This window comes from Gobius niger (genome assembly GCF_951799975.1).
Source record: "Gobius niger genome assembly, chromosome: 1".
Lineage (NCBI taxonomy): Eukaryota > Metazoa > Chordata > Actinopteri > Gobiiformes > Gobiidae > Gobius > Gobius niger.
Window position 1 is genome coordinate 16,739,471 of NC_136852.1, and position 15,977 is coordinate 16,755,447.

Genomic DNA, 15,977 nt, shown 5'->3' on the forward strand with positions numbered 1-15,977 from the left:
GTTTAACATATGGACAAATAAACATGTTTGCTGTGAGCGGCTCCCCTCTCCTAAGACCTGACTGTAACTTTACTGGGAGTGGGTACGTCTTAAGCTTGTCGCCATGGAGATGTGACTAAACACAGCCAAATATGAGATTTAAATAAGTTAGGTCCTCATCCAAATCCATTCGATGATTACTCACTGCAAAAACAGCATTTTGGTCATCATGTTTTGTATTGCTGGCATATATATATAATCCAAAATGTTACATAGTGTGCCTTTAAAGAAGCGCAAATTGAAATTGTGAATAAATCAAAATTAACATTGTTCTCAGTAGCAATCAATTAATTCTGTTTGATTTACTTGGTATATGTGTTTAAGAAATAAGACCTTTAAGCTTTTTAGATCCTTATACAGTGTGAACAGTCCAGACTAAAGTTGAGGTTGTTTGGGGTCTAATAGACTATTCATTGGCCGCATATTAGCCCCATGCTTTCGGAAGAGCCTCTGAACAGACCACTTGTGAACTCTGGTCGGGCTCATAATGTGAAGTGGACATCCAATTAGTGCCTCCTTCTCCCCCTCTAAAGCCCATAGCTCCGGCCTCTGGGGCCCTCGTCTTTCACGCTTTCCAGGTTAGATATCCGTGTCCAATAAGCGGCTGTCCTGACGTCTTCAGGCGTCTCTGTCCGTCCCTTCATCACACGCATGAATACCTCGAGAGACGCGTGAGTGACCGGCACTAAACAAACACGAAGAATAGCGACATAGATCCACCTAATGGTCACCATTTAACTCTATTCAGGGCCTCTCGCTTGGTCCGTATGGTTCTTTGACGCACGGATTATAGGGAACCGCAGGGGACAAAGGTCACGGGGCTGAACAGACACTCCCACCCGACATGACCTGTTCTGATCCCACGACCTGAGGAGCAGCAGCACCCTCTGGGGGTCCCTCTGGTTAAACGCCTCTTTCCTGAGACAGTTATGATGCATGGCCTGGCCCTGTTTTACTGTGTCCCCATCTGTATAAGAAAAATGATAATCATGTAGTAGAAGGCTACAGGGGTGGCTTTAGAGGCGGCTTTAATAGTGATTTTGAATGAAACCTATCTCAGACCTGTCTCAGTTTGAAGGTTAAGGTCAAGAGTAACTTCAAATCTTTTTTTAATATTCTGTCAGATAAAGCAGTGGCTCCCAACCAGGGAGCTTGGATAGCAGGGGGAGCAAAATAAGTGGTCTGAAATCATCAAATATGTCTGAGTAAGGACTACAGATCCATTAAGCACTCGAATTTCAGTTCATTTGTTTGAAATAAATACTTATAGGCAATTATTTTCATGTTTTGATACATTTGTGTGTAGTTTTGGACTGGGGCGGCAGCCTGCGCGGGAGGGGGCTTCATGGAAATTTTATTTTATTTGACCTTTATTTAACCAGGAAAGTCCCACTGAGATTAAGAATCTCTTTTAGTCCTGGCCCCAGAGGGGAACCTATTGTACATGTTTTAGTGATGGGGAAACCAGAGTACCCGGAGGAAACCTATGCAGACACAGGGAGAACATGCAAACTCCACACAGAAATGCCCCGTCCAGGTGGGAATCGAACTCAGTCCCTTTTGGCTGTGAAGCTCGAGCAGTCACTGCTGCGCTACCGTGCCGCCCACTAGAAAAAGGACAAAAGGTTGGGAACCACTGAGATAAAACACATAAGGTGTTTCCTCTGAATAGACCAATAGCAAAAACTTAAGCAATCTTAGTATCGTCAACTTCATGTCTATAACCTCTTTTACTTTTGCACCACAGTGTGGTGGTGTAAGGTATGAAAGGTTATTGGCTTTAAAAGCACAAAACAACACACAGAGAAACATCTCAGTTTGAGAGGCAGATTAGTTGACCAGTTTAATTGTACAGTTAAAATATGAGTGGACTTTGTTGAAATGTTAATGCTCCTGTTGGTCTGCTGCTGAATGCAGTCCAGTGAAAGATCATGTGAAAGAGCATGTTGAGTCAGTGCATGTGGGCAGTCCGGTTGAGGCGGTTAGGAGCCGCACAGTGTTCTACTGCCCCAGGGCCTGCACACCAGTTTCACATGCCGGTCTCCACTTCTGCCTCAACCTCAGTGAACCTGCGTATGACAGAAGGAAGCTTACATGGTCAGGGTTAGTTTCACAACGGGTTGGGCCTCTTGACTTAAACATACGGCCTCAGTAGTTTTTAGAGTGAGGAAAACCACAGGTGTGAGGCATATTAAATTATGTCCTTATTACTTTGGGTGGGGGGGCACTTTCAATTCTAGCGTGGCATCAGAGCAGGCCAAGTATAGAGGCATTTTTTTCCTTTTTTGTTTTTCCTTTGTTGTTGTTTTGAACACTTAAATACAGTACTCTGGAAAACTGGCTTATATCATCATTTTTCTGCCATTTCCCCATATTCCTATTGACGCTTCAGCCCCTCAGAGTGGGACGGCACCTAGAGTGGCCAATCAGATTCTAGGGCCCACATTTCTAGGGGTAGCCAGCGTGGCTGACTGATACTATGCACTGTGTCCCTGTCAGCCCTATCTACTGTCCATGGTACTGTGCCCAATGCACAAAGTTCCACTGGATAAGTAATTGCAATGATTTTTCTCAAGTGCAACCTGCCTGAAGCCTCGAGAGATGAAATGTATCAAAAATCAATTATGAGAAACTCAACATGGTCTGTAATATAATATTCAATAATGCATAACCTTTATGGATTAATACTGTGCAAATCTTTATGAGATACACCACATTGATTGATATTAAAAAGAAAACAATTGCTTTGCAGCACTGCATTGTGCAGTCTGGTCGCGTTGACCTATGGGGACACACCTTCCTCTGGTCGGCTTCTTCACTTAAGCCCTATGTGAAAGAAGCCTCCTTGTCTTTCCCTGCTCCGATTATACAAAGGTGTTAAATAGCACAAGGAGAGGCTGTGGATTGACGGATGGCTGCCACAGATCTGCTCCGCTGCTCGCTCTTCTCACACTCTCACTGTCACAGGCCATGCGGGGCGGGTGGACAGGGGGAAGCCAGGGCAGTAATTCCAGGGTTCAGATTTCAGTTTGCGGTCATTGTGGAGAGGGGACAACCGGGGAAAGGTCCCCATTGTGGGAATCTTAACACGGGATAAAGAGCGGAGAGGGGAGTCCTGTGGTTTTTGTGTCCCGAATGCATCCTCCGCTGTTGTTGTTATCCCTGTCTCCAAAGTCATGTGAGAGGAAGGGGGTTGGGGGTTAGGGGGGGTTAGGGGGGGGTAGGGGTCCTCGCACAATATACTATGATGAGAGCTGTAATTAAAACTCATAGTTAATTGGCTTTTTACATGATAATGCACAATCTTCTCATACATAAGTGAGAGCCTCTTGTGGCTGCAGGCCTTCCCTCATAGGAAAGCAAACCCTCAGTGCATTTTATTCACTTTTTGTTATAAGCGCTTCTCAAGGCTAATCATCTTAAATGTAATCTTTAGCCGGAAAACTGAACTCAGTGCACCCGAAAACATCCAATTAGTATTTGATCATGAATGCTGCTGTTAAAAATCCAAAATACGCTTTTTATTGTTGTGATTCACCTGCTGACAATACGATTTAAAGAAGGGGCTGATATACTCATTCAAAGTCCCACGCCAGCCTAAATGAAAGAATTAGTCTACAAATAACTTAGGTGGCAGGTGATATGATATAGTGATGTCATAAATGAAAACATATTTTGATAACTAGATACTGAATAACCCAAAGTGATAAAATAGATAAAATACAGTATGTTTCAATTCATAGCTTTCTTCAGAGATCACCATTTCACTGAGAAACAGAAGTGTTTCTCTCAGTTTGGTAACAATTAGGCCATTCCTTTATGAAGCAGTGCTATCATTTACATGTGTGTTGCACCATCTGCACTTCACTTCATTAAAGGTTTCAGAGGTTTTGTTCTTAAAGCAGAGAGGGAGCAAAAGAAGGAGGCTTTGGAGTAGAAGCAGCTGCCGAACCAAATCTTGTGTCCGAGAACATCACTGTCTGTAATTATACATCGTGTGGCCCTTCATTTGATTCGTTCATTGAATATGTTTTGCGTGATACCGATAGTGATCTCAATGGTCCTTTCTTGTGCTATATGACAGACATAATGTATTTGGAAAAAGGTTATCTCACTCATAAGAATTTATACATTAATATATTTATATAGAGAATTTTTAATGAACCTGAAGAACTCTTTTATGGAGTGAACCTCAAGATGTGGTACATGGGCTGCTTCAAGTGGTAAGCTTCTCTGCAGTTGTAGTATTAGAATTATTTGAGAGTATTTTATTTATGTTTTGCCTCTTTTGTGTTAAGTAAGTAAGTCATGTTTCTGTACAATTTTAGGCATAGTTCAGCCCTAGTTTTGAAAAGGTATAGCCTTTGATAAACCTGATTTAGATCTGGTGGGACTCCTTTTTAATAGTTATTTTGTGTGAAAGGTTTGCGAACCTCTGCTTCACAACGTAACGCAAAACAGATTTCTGTTTGATGCACAGAAATCCAAGATATTAACCTGTGCATAGACGCACACACCAACTTCATCCACATTTTTCTGCAAATGTAACAAATGTATGATCCTCTCAACCATGAATTCCACCCAAAGTTTGACACTCATCTGCTGAACTGACCTTTTCAAACAAACATTTTCAGCTTTATCACCGCTGCAACATTATAAGATTTTGATGGTCTTCTTTTGGGCACAGGTATCGGTCTGTGCAGCGGAGAGGTGTGGACCACAGGTAGACAATGGCCGAGACAAAGGCCAGAGCACAACAAGGAACAGATATCCACTCGCTGTAGGGGCAACTGTGTTCTGTTCTGGATCAACTTACCTTACATAATTGGGTCGTTTTGTGCGGCCCAAATGGCGTTGCGTGGCAGACATAAGGACCTCGACTATAGGACCACGTTACCTGTCGCCCCATACTGTCCCATGTCCCCGCATGTCTCTACGGGGACAAACCAATGTTGGGGTGTCTGTCCTCACTTGCTCCTTGTTTTGGCGTCACACAATGGTGGTAATTGGTGAGAGTGGGCGTGTGTGCATCTGGTGCAATAACCTCCTGCCCACCCCTCTCCTCACCCACCAGCCCCCACCCTGTTGAAAGCTCATTAGACCTGCTGTTAATGAGCTATAGCGATCATAGAACTTCATTTTCATTAGGAGTGGTGTTGTGCTGTGAGGGGGTGGGGTTAAGGCCATATATGCTTCTGCAGAGGTTTTATGCCCTTAAAATGGAGTCAGCAATTATACCAGCCCCTTGACACCCCCTCCCACTATCCAATGCATCCCCTCCCTCCGCAACTAAAACTGTATATCCTGAGAAATCTCTCCTGTCACACATCCCATCACCAGCACCCATTCGTCTTACGGTACCAAGGCAAAGTATCACTCTGTGCTGATCACAAACTGACAGCAGGGCTCCGGCTAAAGTAGTGCATTTACAGACAGAGACGGTAACATCACAAGGATGTAAACAAGGAATGGGGGTCCCTAATCCAAACACTCGCATTAAAAATTAATATCTCAGCGCAGACTCCACAGAGGGACTGCTGCACTGACTAAGACAACATCCTGGTGAGAAGAACTAAAATAGTTTCAGAAGCTTTGTTGTTGGTCCCTCTTCTCAAGCTGGAGGAGTAAATAAATAAACATGAAGTTAGATGAAAGAAGTCTCACAATAAAACAAAACATACAATTAACGATTTCTCCTCACAGTCTTTATTGAGGCTCCTTTATTACAAGGTCAAATAGAAAATGGGGTCAAGTTTAAAAGACAAAGCGAGACACATCACATTTGCCAGTGTGGCATTTGGAGATGTTTGTGACAATGTTTTAACTATTGGCAGTAAAATACAAAAATAATAATAATGAATGCTGTAGCAAGAGTTTATATACAAAATGTTATCCCTGAACATTTGTGTTTCACATTTCGGTATATATTTTTTTTGTTCCCTGTGCGATCCCTGACACAGATGCAACTGATAACAATCATCACAAGACTGTTGCTTTGCTCAAGAACTGCTATGTGTAGAAAAAAAAAACACACCTATGAATTTGTAACTTAACAGTGTTGACATTGCATGACCTTTAGAAAGCACAACTCATGCTTTGGACAGAAAATCAAAAACAAATACAGTAGTTTAGGACAGAGTCACTTTATGTACACATACAAAACACAACTCTTTCAAGTGCTTATTGGGAGGCTCTAAAAATGCCACCGATTTACTATGAGCGCACCATCATACCCTGTAGATTAAGCATTTACACGTATTAAAATAAGAAACATGCAGCATCCATAAATTAGGAAGAGATTTAAACAAGCGCAAAGAAGGGTACTTTAAATAGCTGCAAACATGCATAAGCTTTAAACAGGTCAGCACTTCACTAATGTAAACAATAGGAAGAAAAATCACTCACATAAAGCACAAAGGAAAGACACCCGTTTTACATAGACTGCAGGGAATATCGCAGTTTCTTTATGCATAGACACCAATCATTGCAAACAGCAGGAGATAGACTTTTAAGTTTTCATATTCACATTTATGAATTTAGAAACAAACAAGCTGAAATTGTCCGTAGATAGTGGCACTCAGTCAGAAGCATGCAGTTGCTAGAGCTCACAGTCCAGTAAATATTATGTGAAATGACAAGTGTTGTGACAAACCAGGCTTTAAAACAGAAGTGAGGAACAGCAGACAGACAGTGTTTGGATTCAGTTCACCTCAGTGTCTCCTCAAACGACTCGAGTCATTTTAACATCTTCAAAAGGAAACTGGCGCACAGTTCAGTGACCCAATTCTGTGAGATGATGCTGAAAATCAACATCTTTCCAAGTTTTCTTGGTAATTTAAGATGTGTTCGTTTGGGACATCTGCCTGCACCTGTACTTATGGTCACCAGAGACAAATCGCTTCTTGTTTGCTTCCGGTGCTGCAACGTGGTGATCCATTTCCTGTGTTGGTGTGGACTGTGGCAGGGCACTTCCTGTTCAAGAGTTCTGGTAATCTCCCTGCTGAATGTCACTACCTTGTTTTTCTCTGTGGTCTAAACTACTGTAGGCACTTAGTTTCAAACAGTTTGCACACACCAGTGAGGAGTGCAGCGGGGCGTGGAGTGTCATGGCAGAGGACAGTGCAAGAATCTTTTAAAGCTGGTGCAGCTTCTCCTTTAATGTACTTTTGTCAGTTACAACATTGGGAAGTATTTCTTTAGAGTGCTATTTAAAGGTAGAATAATTAAGGTGCAGTGGTCAAAGCCAGGGGTATTTCTGCCATGCCTTCAGCAGATATTGACACTCTCTGGCTGTTGTCCACTGCATTGCTGAGCATTTTGTGGTCAATCTCCATTTGTTCCAGACTTGAGTCTTCCTGCTCTGTCTTCATGGCAATGCTCTCCTCTTCTGGCTTTACCAGGGACGTAAGGTCAGTGGGGCTTGCTTGTGCGCCCACACTGGCGTGGCTCAAGCCATGCACCTTCTTGAGGTGTTTTTCTAACGTGGCGTACACAGTGAAGGGCACAGCACACAGCTGGCAGAGGAAAGGTGCTTTAGACCCCTGAGCCCCATGTGTTTTCATGTGGCGAGTGAGTTTGGAGCTCTGGGCGCAGGCATAGTTGCATAGTCCACAGCGGTACGGCCTCTCTCCAGTGTGGCTTCGCCGATGCACTGTCAGGTTGCTGCTGTTGCGGAACTGCTTTCCACAATACTCACAGCATTCATCCTTCTTCTTTTTGGATCCTGGACCAGAACTGGGGTTGGCGATTCCAACGGACCGCCTCTCATTCTCCCTCTGCCACTCCTGCACAACCTCACTCACGTTATTCCACTCCTCTCCCATGATTTCGGACCTCTCGCTCTCCCACTCTGGTCCCCTCGTCTCGGGACGCTTGGGTGTGCAGTTGCCGCTAGCGATGCCACTCTCACCACTGCCACCAGTCTCTCCACTCTCTAGAGAGCCCTCTGAAGGGCTGGCACAGGGGGATGTGTGTGGAGCTTCAGCCGGTACCTCCGCAGTGTCCTCGTCATCCCTGGCATCGGCCTGTTTCTGGTATAGCCTTAGTAGCTCCCTGTGCGGAGCCGCCTGTGGGCTCAGCAGCATCATGCCAGAGCCTAGAGAGCAGTGTTTGGGTAGGGACAGGTCTAACTCTGCACCTCTCACCTCTTTCTCCACTGGCTGCATTGGAAACCTGCTTCTGATTGCGCCGTGACGATTCATCTCCTCACCTATTCCATCCAGATCCACACTGTCATAGTTGTTGCTTCTTGTGGCATCTCTGTGGTGGCTCCTGATGTGCCGCGCAAGTTGCCCACTCTGAGCAAAGGCCTCTCCACACACTCCACAGTGATAGGGTCTCTCACAGGCGTGGGTCCGTCGGTGCGCTGATAGGGCTCTGGGAGATGGGAAGTTCTGGCTGCACAGCTCACACTGGAAGTCATTTTGAGGAAAAGGAGATGCTGCAGGTGGAGATGAGGAAGGGGAAAGAACCAAACCGCCTGTCGTGGCTGTGGCTGCTGCGCTGGTGTTGGTGCCCTCTGCCAACTCTCTGAGACGTATGGAAAAATTCATGGCTTGGATGTTGTTGCTGGATGATGGGGATGTTACAGATGAAGGTTGTGACTGACGTGAGCGGGCCAGACGCAGAGCCGAGGGCTGAAAGGCTGTGGCCAGGGCTTGGCCCAGGCGGCGTGGGTCCAAGGTGGCTATGGCAGGTCTGTGGATTTTAGTTCCACTGGAGTCAGTCTCTTCTTCTTCATCTTCCTGGTAGATGCTGAAGGAGTGCGAGTGCTGAGCATGCTGCAGGAGAGACCATGCAGAGGAGAAAACACCCTCACATTGCTGGCAGGTGAAGAAGGTCGGCTCCTCAGGCACTGCAACACACAGACACACATATGTACTTAAGTCAAAGGCATCATAAGCCTCATAAACCTTAACCAATCAGTCATAGTCCTGATCTATATTTTGGTTCCCAGAATTTCTGTCTGGGCTTAACACATTAACTATTAAACGGGAACAAAAGCTCATCATCTGCAATGCCACATTGCAATTTGTCATTTCTCTATCAAAGCAACTGTCATAGCACAAGTTTAAACTTATGCAAAGCAACTCAGTAACAAGTCTAAAAGTTGAAATGGCATGGAGAAGCACATGTGGCAAACACAAAGCAAGCTGTGTCACTAAAGTCTACAGATATTTTTAAATGTGAAGAGCTTTGTCTCCTAACTGAGAGCCACTCTCCAATTAAGCTGCAAATTGCTAATTAGCAGAACGTTGAAAATGAACGCTTTATGCAAATGAGCCACTGAGTCAGCCTGCTTGACAAATGAGGTCTTTCTGCATAAATCAAAATTGGAAAGAAGATCTCCAAATTGAGGGGGGAAACAGTTCTCTTTTTCATTCTATCCTTCTATTTCTTCTTTTTTGGAGAGGTTCAAAGCCCAGTCTGGAATAAGCCTCTTTCATGTTTCCTCAAGTCAAATCCTTCTGTATTTTACTGGAGGGGGAGGAGAGTGCAGATGAAAAAGAGAGCAACTGTTTCTTTCTCTTTTTCCCCTCTGTGTCTGGAGACGTGAGGAGCTGCTGTGTTGTTCATGTCCTTTAGCCTAGCCTACGGAGGAAGCCCGGGAGAAGTTGGCGATGCCGTGTAACTCTCTTCCTTTTAAACAGAGAAGAAGCGCATAGGTAGGTCAGGGCTCAGAGGAGATAAAAAGAGAAATGAGATAAAAAGATTATAATGTAGTTCACGCAGAGAGTGGGGGGGGTTGGGGGCTAGAGACATTGCTAAAAAAAAATGTCACCCCTCCATATTGTAGTTGAGACCCATCCTCCAACCCTAGTGCACCCCAAACCCACCAAATCTTTCCCTCAGGGGTGGGGGCTTTTGTCTCAGGGTCCTGCAGTGAAATACAATACCCAGACGGCTTCTCTTTCCCTCACTCGCTCCCTCTTTTTTGGGGGGGTAAGGATTCCCATTTGGCCCGGGGTAGCACTTGAATATTAAGCAGAAGCAATAACTACTAATTAAAAATGCAGATTGGCTGGGAGCACTAACGAGCAGCAGGCAGAATCTCTTTTCCCTTGGGAGACAGGGGGAGGAGAGGAGGAGAGAGGGAGGGGAGGGTGAGAAATTGAAAGAGGGCAAAGCGAAAGTGTGTTGAAGATTGGGGTAAGAAACAGGAAGGGGGGGGGGAAAGACGATGGAGGAAAAAAAACAAACAAGGAGAATAAATAAAAAGAAATGAGACAGATGCATGCGGCTCTTCAGTAATCCCCCCCCACCCAACCCCCCAACCCCCTTTCACTGTCTGTTCTCAAACACAAAACACAGGCCCGGACTGCTGCGGGATAACTGCTCTTTCACTTTCTGTCAGCTCGTCCACGCTTCACATGTTCGCGTTCCCTCCCACAAGAAGTGCACCAGGTAAACTGCTCCTACTTGAGCGCTACTTACAATTGCACTACTTAGACCGTTTGATGGCCATTCAGTATCGCGTGCGCTGCTGAAATATGCATAAACACGGGCTGCCTGTCAGGTCATAGGTCTGCTTATATGGAAAAAGGCATAATTATAATCAGGGTTAAGTCAACACAGACGGAACAGAGCATCTACTAAAACTTTAAACCAATCAACTATCAATTATTCAAATGCCGACATGCAGCTGCGTGTATGCTTATTTGTAGCAAAACCCCCAATGGATGCCACTAGATCAAACTTTTGTAAGAAGACCACTACATTCATTCTGATTTTTTTTTTTAAAAGGGGAAAAAAAAGGTATCATACACACTCATCCCTGAACCAGATTGAGACTTAAAGCTTACTCTTTACGGTAAAATGAGTAGACAGAAAGTAGACCATGCACTCGCCGGTCCCCTGTGTATAACGCACAAAGGAAGGAACTGCTAAACGTATGCCTACATGACGGTTTCAAAAATACTCACAGGGCAAAAACACCCACTGAGCTGTGTGTGGCAATATGCTCTCGCCATTTGCACTGCAGTTTAGCACAATATGTAGTCAGTGTGTGTAGATGACCTATGTAGAAATAGCTTTTCATGGTCAAACTGCTAAATCAGATTAATTGATCAAAGAAGGCGTCACGATTTAAAAATAATCAAATAATTAAATTAAAAATAATGATAGCAATTGTTCTGACAAATATTGTGATTGGGTTTGGTCTTATGTTTTAAAAATCAAAATTCAGTCAATTTAAAAGACGGAAATATGAACTCCATTTGTCTGAACTACAGATTTTATAAATGATGAATCCTTATGGACACATTTTTTGTTGTTTTCAGAGGACATTATATTGCTTAAATAATTGCAATATTTGAGGTTTGTTATTTGTGGTCATTCAAATTGTAATTTCAATTCAAATGCAATTATTGCTCAGGCCATAATCAAAGCCTAATTCAGTCATCGATTGTTATTTGGACAATACATAGATTAAGACAGATTTAAAACAGGTTTAATTAGAATGCTGTTAAATAAAATGAATAACCATAGCAACCTTTTTTCCATTTTTGTTCCTGTACGGAAAACTAAAAAAATGTGTGGTTTCAATCGAGAATGTATTTATTGAATTACTATTATAGAGGTGGCCATTAAAATCACTGCAATCCAATGTGGAAATTATTGATTTGATTTTTTTTTCTTTTTCATTTTCAAATTTTCCCATTGTTTTTTTGCTAAATGCTACATCATACATTTTGTGACTTTGAGGAAAGACACTCAATTATAAAAGGTCCTGAGTTATCTGGTTGAAACTAAAAAAAGTAAAATAAATAAAAAAACATTGTTTGATACGATGACCTCTAAATTCATGACAACATCGACAGAGAAAATCAAAGCCCTCCTTCTGCTTTAACTTTTGACAGGCAGCAAATGGACAGAGTGGAAAACAAAAGGCTGCAGAGAGAGCAATGAGAGGAAAATGGCAGAGGACAGGAGATTCCCAGGAGCTCAGGTGGTTTAGCTCTGGGCAGCACACTGTGAGGCTACACATGATGCAACATCCTCCATAACAGTGTCATGACAGCAACAACCGCCTAAGATCTGCCTCCTCTGACCGTTTCACTCTGCAGCTTTGACAACCGCCCTCTTGTCGCCTTGTCCTGGTCTTGATGTTTACAGGCAGTGTCCAGGGAAGAGCAGGGAGAGCATGAAACCTGTTTACCTGGACACTTCACCTCAGAGACTGACATTTGGGGAGAAGGCAGGAGCAGCGGAGCGCAGGTGCACTTGCGCGGGGGCCCCTCGGGGGACTCGCGATGCCCTCCGAAAGCTCCTGACGCCGATCCTTTCCACACAATTAGCCTGTGCGTCACTAACTCACACAGGTCTGCTAATGGCAACGGCTAGCTAATGAGACGGGAGTCAAAAAGGAGGGGAAGAATTGTGAAAAGAAGAGGGCGTCAACAAAAGAAAATGTATAAAACAAAACAAAAACCAGAGGCATTAATTAGCAAGCTGCTGTTATATGTGCTCACCTGTCTTTCCTGGCTCGGTCTTCACTCTCACACCTGGCTCCTCCCCCCAAGCCTGGTTTCCGATGGTCCCTCTCCTCAGCTCGATGAAGCCCGGTCCTGGGCTGCTCATGGTGGTGTGTTGATGCGCCCGGTTTGCAGGGGAAGGGGGTGCGCCGTTCGCGGTGACTGTTTGGGCTTTGGACCGGCAGCCGCCCTGTTTGTGCTGAATAAAGGCCAGGATGTGAGCCAGGGGGAAGGCCCGGCTGCACTGTCCGCAGGTGAGAAGGTCCCGAGCCTCTGCGGGAGCAGAGAGTTGAGGGGCAACAGGCTGGTCCTCACACAGGACATCTGCGGCGTCCATGACATCTGGAAAACACGCAGTAGAAAGATGACAAACTGTGTAGATAGAAAATTATACAGTACAGCGCTCGTAGGTAATGCAGTTTTTAATAATTTATTGTATTTCAATAATAATAATTATAAAGTTAAGAAGAAGTTAAATATTTTATATACTAACCCTAAGTCCTCAAAACAACGGTGGGTACGTGGGAACTTAAGATGAAATTCTAAGATAAAAGGTTTCACAAGGCTCTAAATTGAGGTCAGTTCATCTAATGCCGCCTCAGTTAAACTTCGAGCATGACCGTTATGAGGTACTGCCCCATAAAACAAGTAGAACATAACGCATCTTCAGTACTGACCACTTCCGATGACTAACCTACAGCACATCACAAGAGTTCACACTAACACCAAAAGCCAGCTCGATGTTCACAGTGCCCCGCTCAGCAGAAACTGTAAGCTTCAACACCAGGCAACAAACGATCAGAAGTAGGACGTTCTGACCACGGCTTCCACCTGCCACTCAGCGTTACCCAACAGCAGCATGCAGCGGAGTGAGTTTCTCAACAGGAAGTGCATCGCAATAAAAATGGCTGAAGGTGTTTGAGATAAGAGTGGTTTAACAACTACGCTCAATCTGAAGTGAAGAACATGCGACCAGTGCAGCTCATAGGCTAATGAGTCTCACATGACCAGTTGTTTCCTCAGCTGTTATTACCATGTAAACTGTAAGTAATACAGTTATGCCGAGACTAAATAAACTTCATATTGAAAGCTGTAGTATTGACATTATATAGCTTAAACTAACTGTAACATTATGAAATGCAAATGTAATTTACATTAACAAGGGGTAGGCACACATACATTTGCTTCAGTCAACTCCCATTGAGCCCCCATAACTGTATAATTGTGAAATTTTGAAAAAACAAAAAACAAAACAAAAAACACCAAAAAAAAAGTAAACTATTCATCCTGGAACATTTGAAAGTGAAATCATTTGAGGGGGTTGACCTGGCCTACTGGTCAACAGTACATGTTTAAAACAATATAACAATGACTTATTAGAAATTATTACATTTCATAGTGTAACAGATGGAAATGTTTAAGAGATAAATTGACCATTACTAAAAGTCAGGCGGGAACACTGAACTAACCCTTGTTTTTATTGGTACTGTGTCAATACAATATAGTCATAGGCTTTTCCTCAGATAAATCATACATCAATCCTTGCGTTGTGTGTTGCAGACAAGGTTGACGCCATCAGAAGTGCTGAATCCATCTGATCACTCCCGAGAGTACTGTATGTACACTGATACACGTCTTAAAATACAAAAAAAAAGGCACCATAAAACAAAAGCAGAGTGAAAATATAAACAAATAAAACATTTATTTATTTTTTGTTATGGATTAAATTTATACACAGCAATTTTAACCCAATTGCATTTTTGGAAAGTGCTTTGGATTTGTGCAGTACAGTTTTGAGTACATTTAATACGGACTTCAAAACTGAAGCCTGCTCCCTGGCTGAGTAAACTTGGACATTTCTCAAGATAGCAGCTCACCTGAGGCCAGGCAGGGCTCTGCGGAGGATGGGGGAGGGTCAAACTATTGCTCAACAACACGGTCATGGGCACACCTTGGTGCTTGGACTAGATCCACCTGCCCAGGTTAGGACAGGTACAGACAGTACAGTCTGAAGTTGGATCTCGCCAGTTGTTAGTCAAAAATGTCACCTTTCCTGTTTCGGCCCTGTGCTGTTTGTGCAGACTTGCAAGGCGCGGCCATACACACTCGTGCCCGCGCACGCAGTGTCAGGGGCCTGTGGTCAGACCAGACACGCACCACTGGCCTCCACAGAAAACTGTAGAAAACAAACACAAGCATGTTTCTTCTTGTTCTTTCATACCATCAGCACTTTGTGGGCACTGCTTTCAACACATAATGTGATCAAAGCAACTGGAGCTAAATTATTCAAAAATCTGTTCTGAAGAATCACAATAGCTTCACTTTCAGGTGCTTCTTGCATGTTGTCAGGTGATAGGCGGGAGGAGGAGACCTGTCCTGAAGCCGCCAGAGGCCAAACAAGAAACTTGATCATCATAGTCTAACCTGGAAATATTAATCATCATGTTCGGACCTGTAGCCTTTGAAAACAGCGTGCCAGTAAACCGGTCTGTCCTCTGCTCCAACAGCAGGGTCCGCAGAGCAAACCTTTTATCAAATCATGCAGAGACACTTATTTGTGGGCAATAGACAGACAGGTTACACGAAAGGAACAGGGAAAGAGCAATAGGACGTGGACTGTGGGCTAAAATACCACATAATAATATTCACATAATACAAACACAATTTAGACACATTTAATGCAGCTAAGGACATTAACATGCTTATGTAAATACTCCTGTAATGTTTCATGGCCGGACACAGCGTTTTCAACATAGGTAATTGAATCAATTTGATGGTCATGCCGTGAGCCACAGCGTGGCCACCACATTGCTCTTCCATGAGTTACCTTGAATTGCACTCAGGTGTTGCGGTCTGCTTCCAAGTTTGCGCCTGGACATCGCTCCGGTCGCTCAGCGCGTGTCCTCTCCAATGGTCCCAAACAGCCTTGACCAACAACAGAGGCTCTCTAAACTTGTTCTTGGATAAGTTAACCGCTTGCTGCCAGTGGGTGACAGATAGTGGACCGTGCCTGGGCTCGTAATGACTACTGAAAGCTGCGTTCAAGTTCACACCACTCCCCCGCAGAGAGCGGAGGGCAGAAGGGGCATGTGCGACTGAAGTATTGCCCGCCCCTTCGCCGCGCTTAGCCGCTCAGGACCCTGACCCCGCCCTTTTCGGGCACCGCACGCTGATGTTTGAGGGTGAACAGAAATAAATAAATTGGGCTTTAATAAATAGGTTACATCCAGATTTTCAGATTGACCATTTAGATTTTCAATAAGGTAACAGTCTTCTACAGCTCCAGTGTTTGCTATAACTAGGCCACTTAGTACTTAAAGCAGAAATATCTTTGAGGGCTCACGCTCATTTCGGTCCATTCAAATATTTTTAGTGTTTGGGTGCCACCTAGTGCTGAAACAACTTAAACTCTTTCAAACGGGTTTGACGGTAATCGAGTTACACATACCGATTACTGTGGCCACT

General features: G+C 44.0%; 1 protein-coding gene across 1 annotated transcript; it reads right to left on the minus strand.

Annotated features, from left to right (window-relative positions):
- Positions 1-5,733: 5,733 nt before the first annotated feature.
- znf296 (zinc finger protein 296) lies at positions 5,734-15,813 on the minus strand. The gene is made up of 3 exons (XM_079558789.1): positions 15,340-15,813; positions 12,510-12,854; positions 5,734-8,893 (listed from the first exon to the last, which is right to left on the minus strand). Exons 1-3 carry the CDS (start codon positions 15,389-15,391, stop codon positions 7,263-7,265), a joined length of 2,028 nt encoding a protein of 675 aa, XP_079414915.1. The 5' UTR covers positions 15,392-15,813; the 3' UTR covers positions 5,734-7,262.
- Between the last annotated feature and the right edge of the window lie 164 nt (positions 15,814-15,977).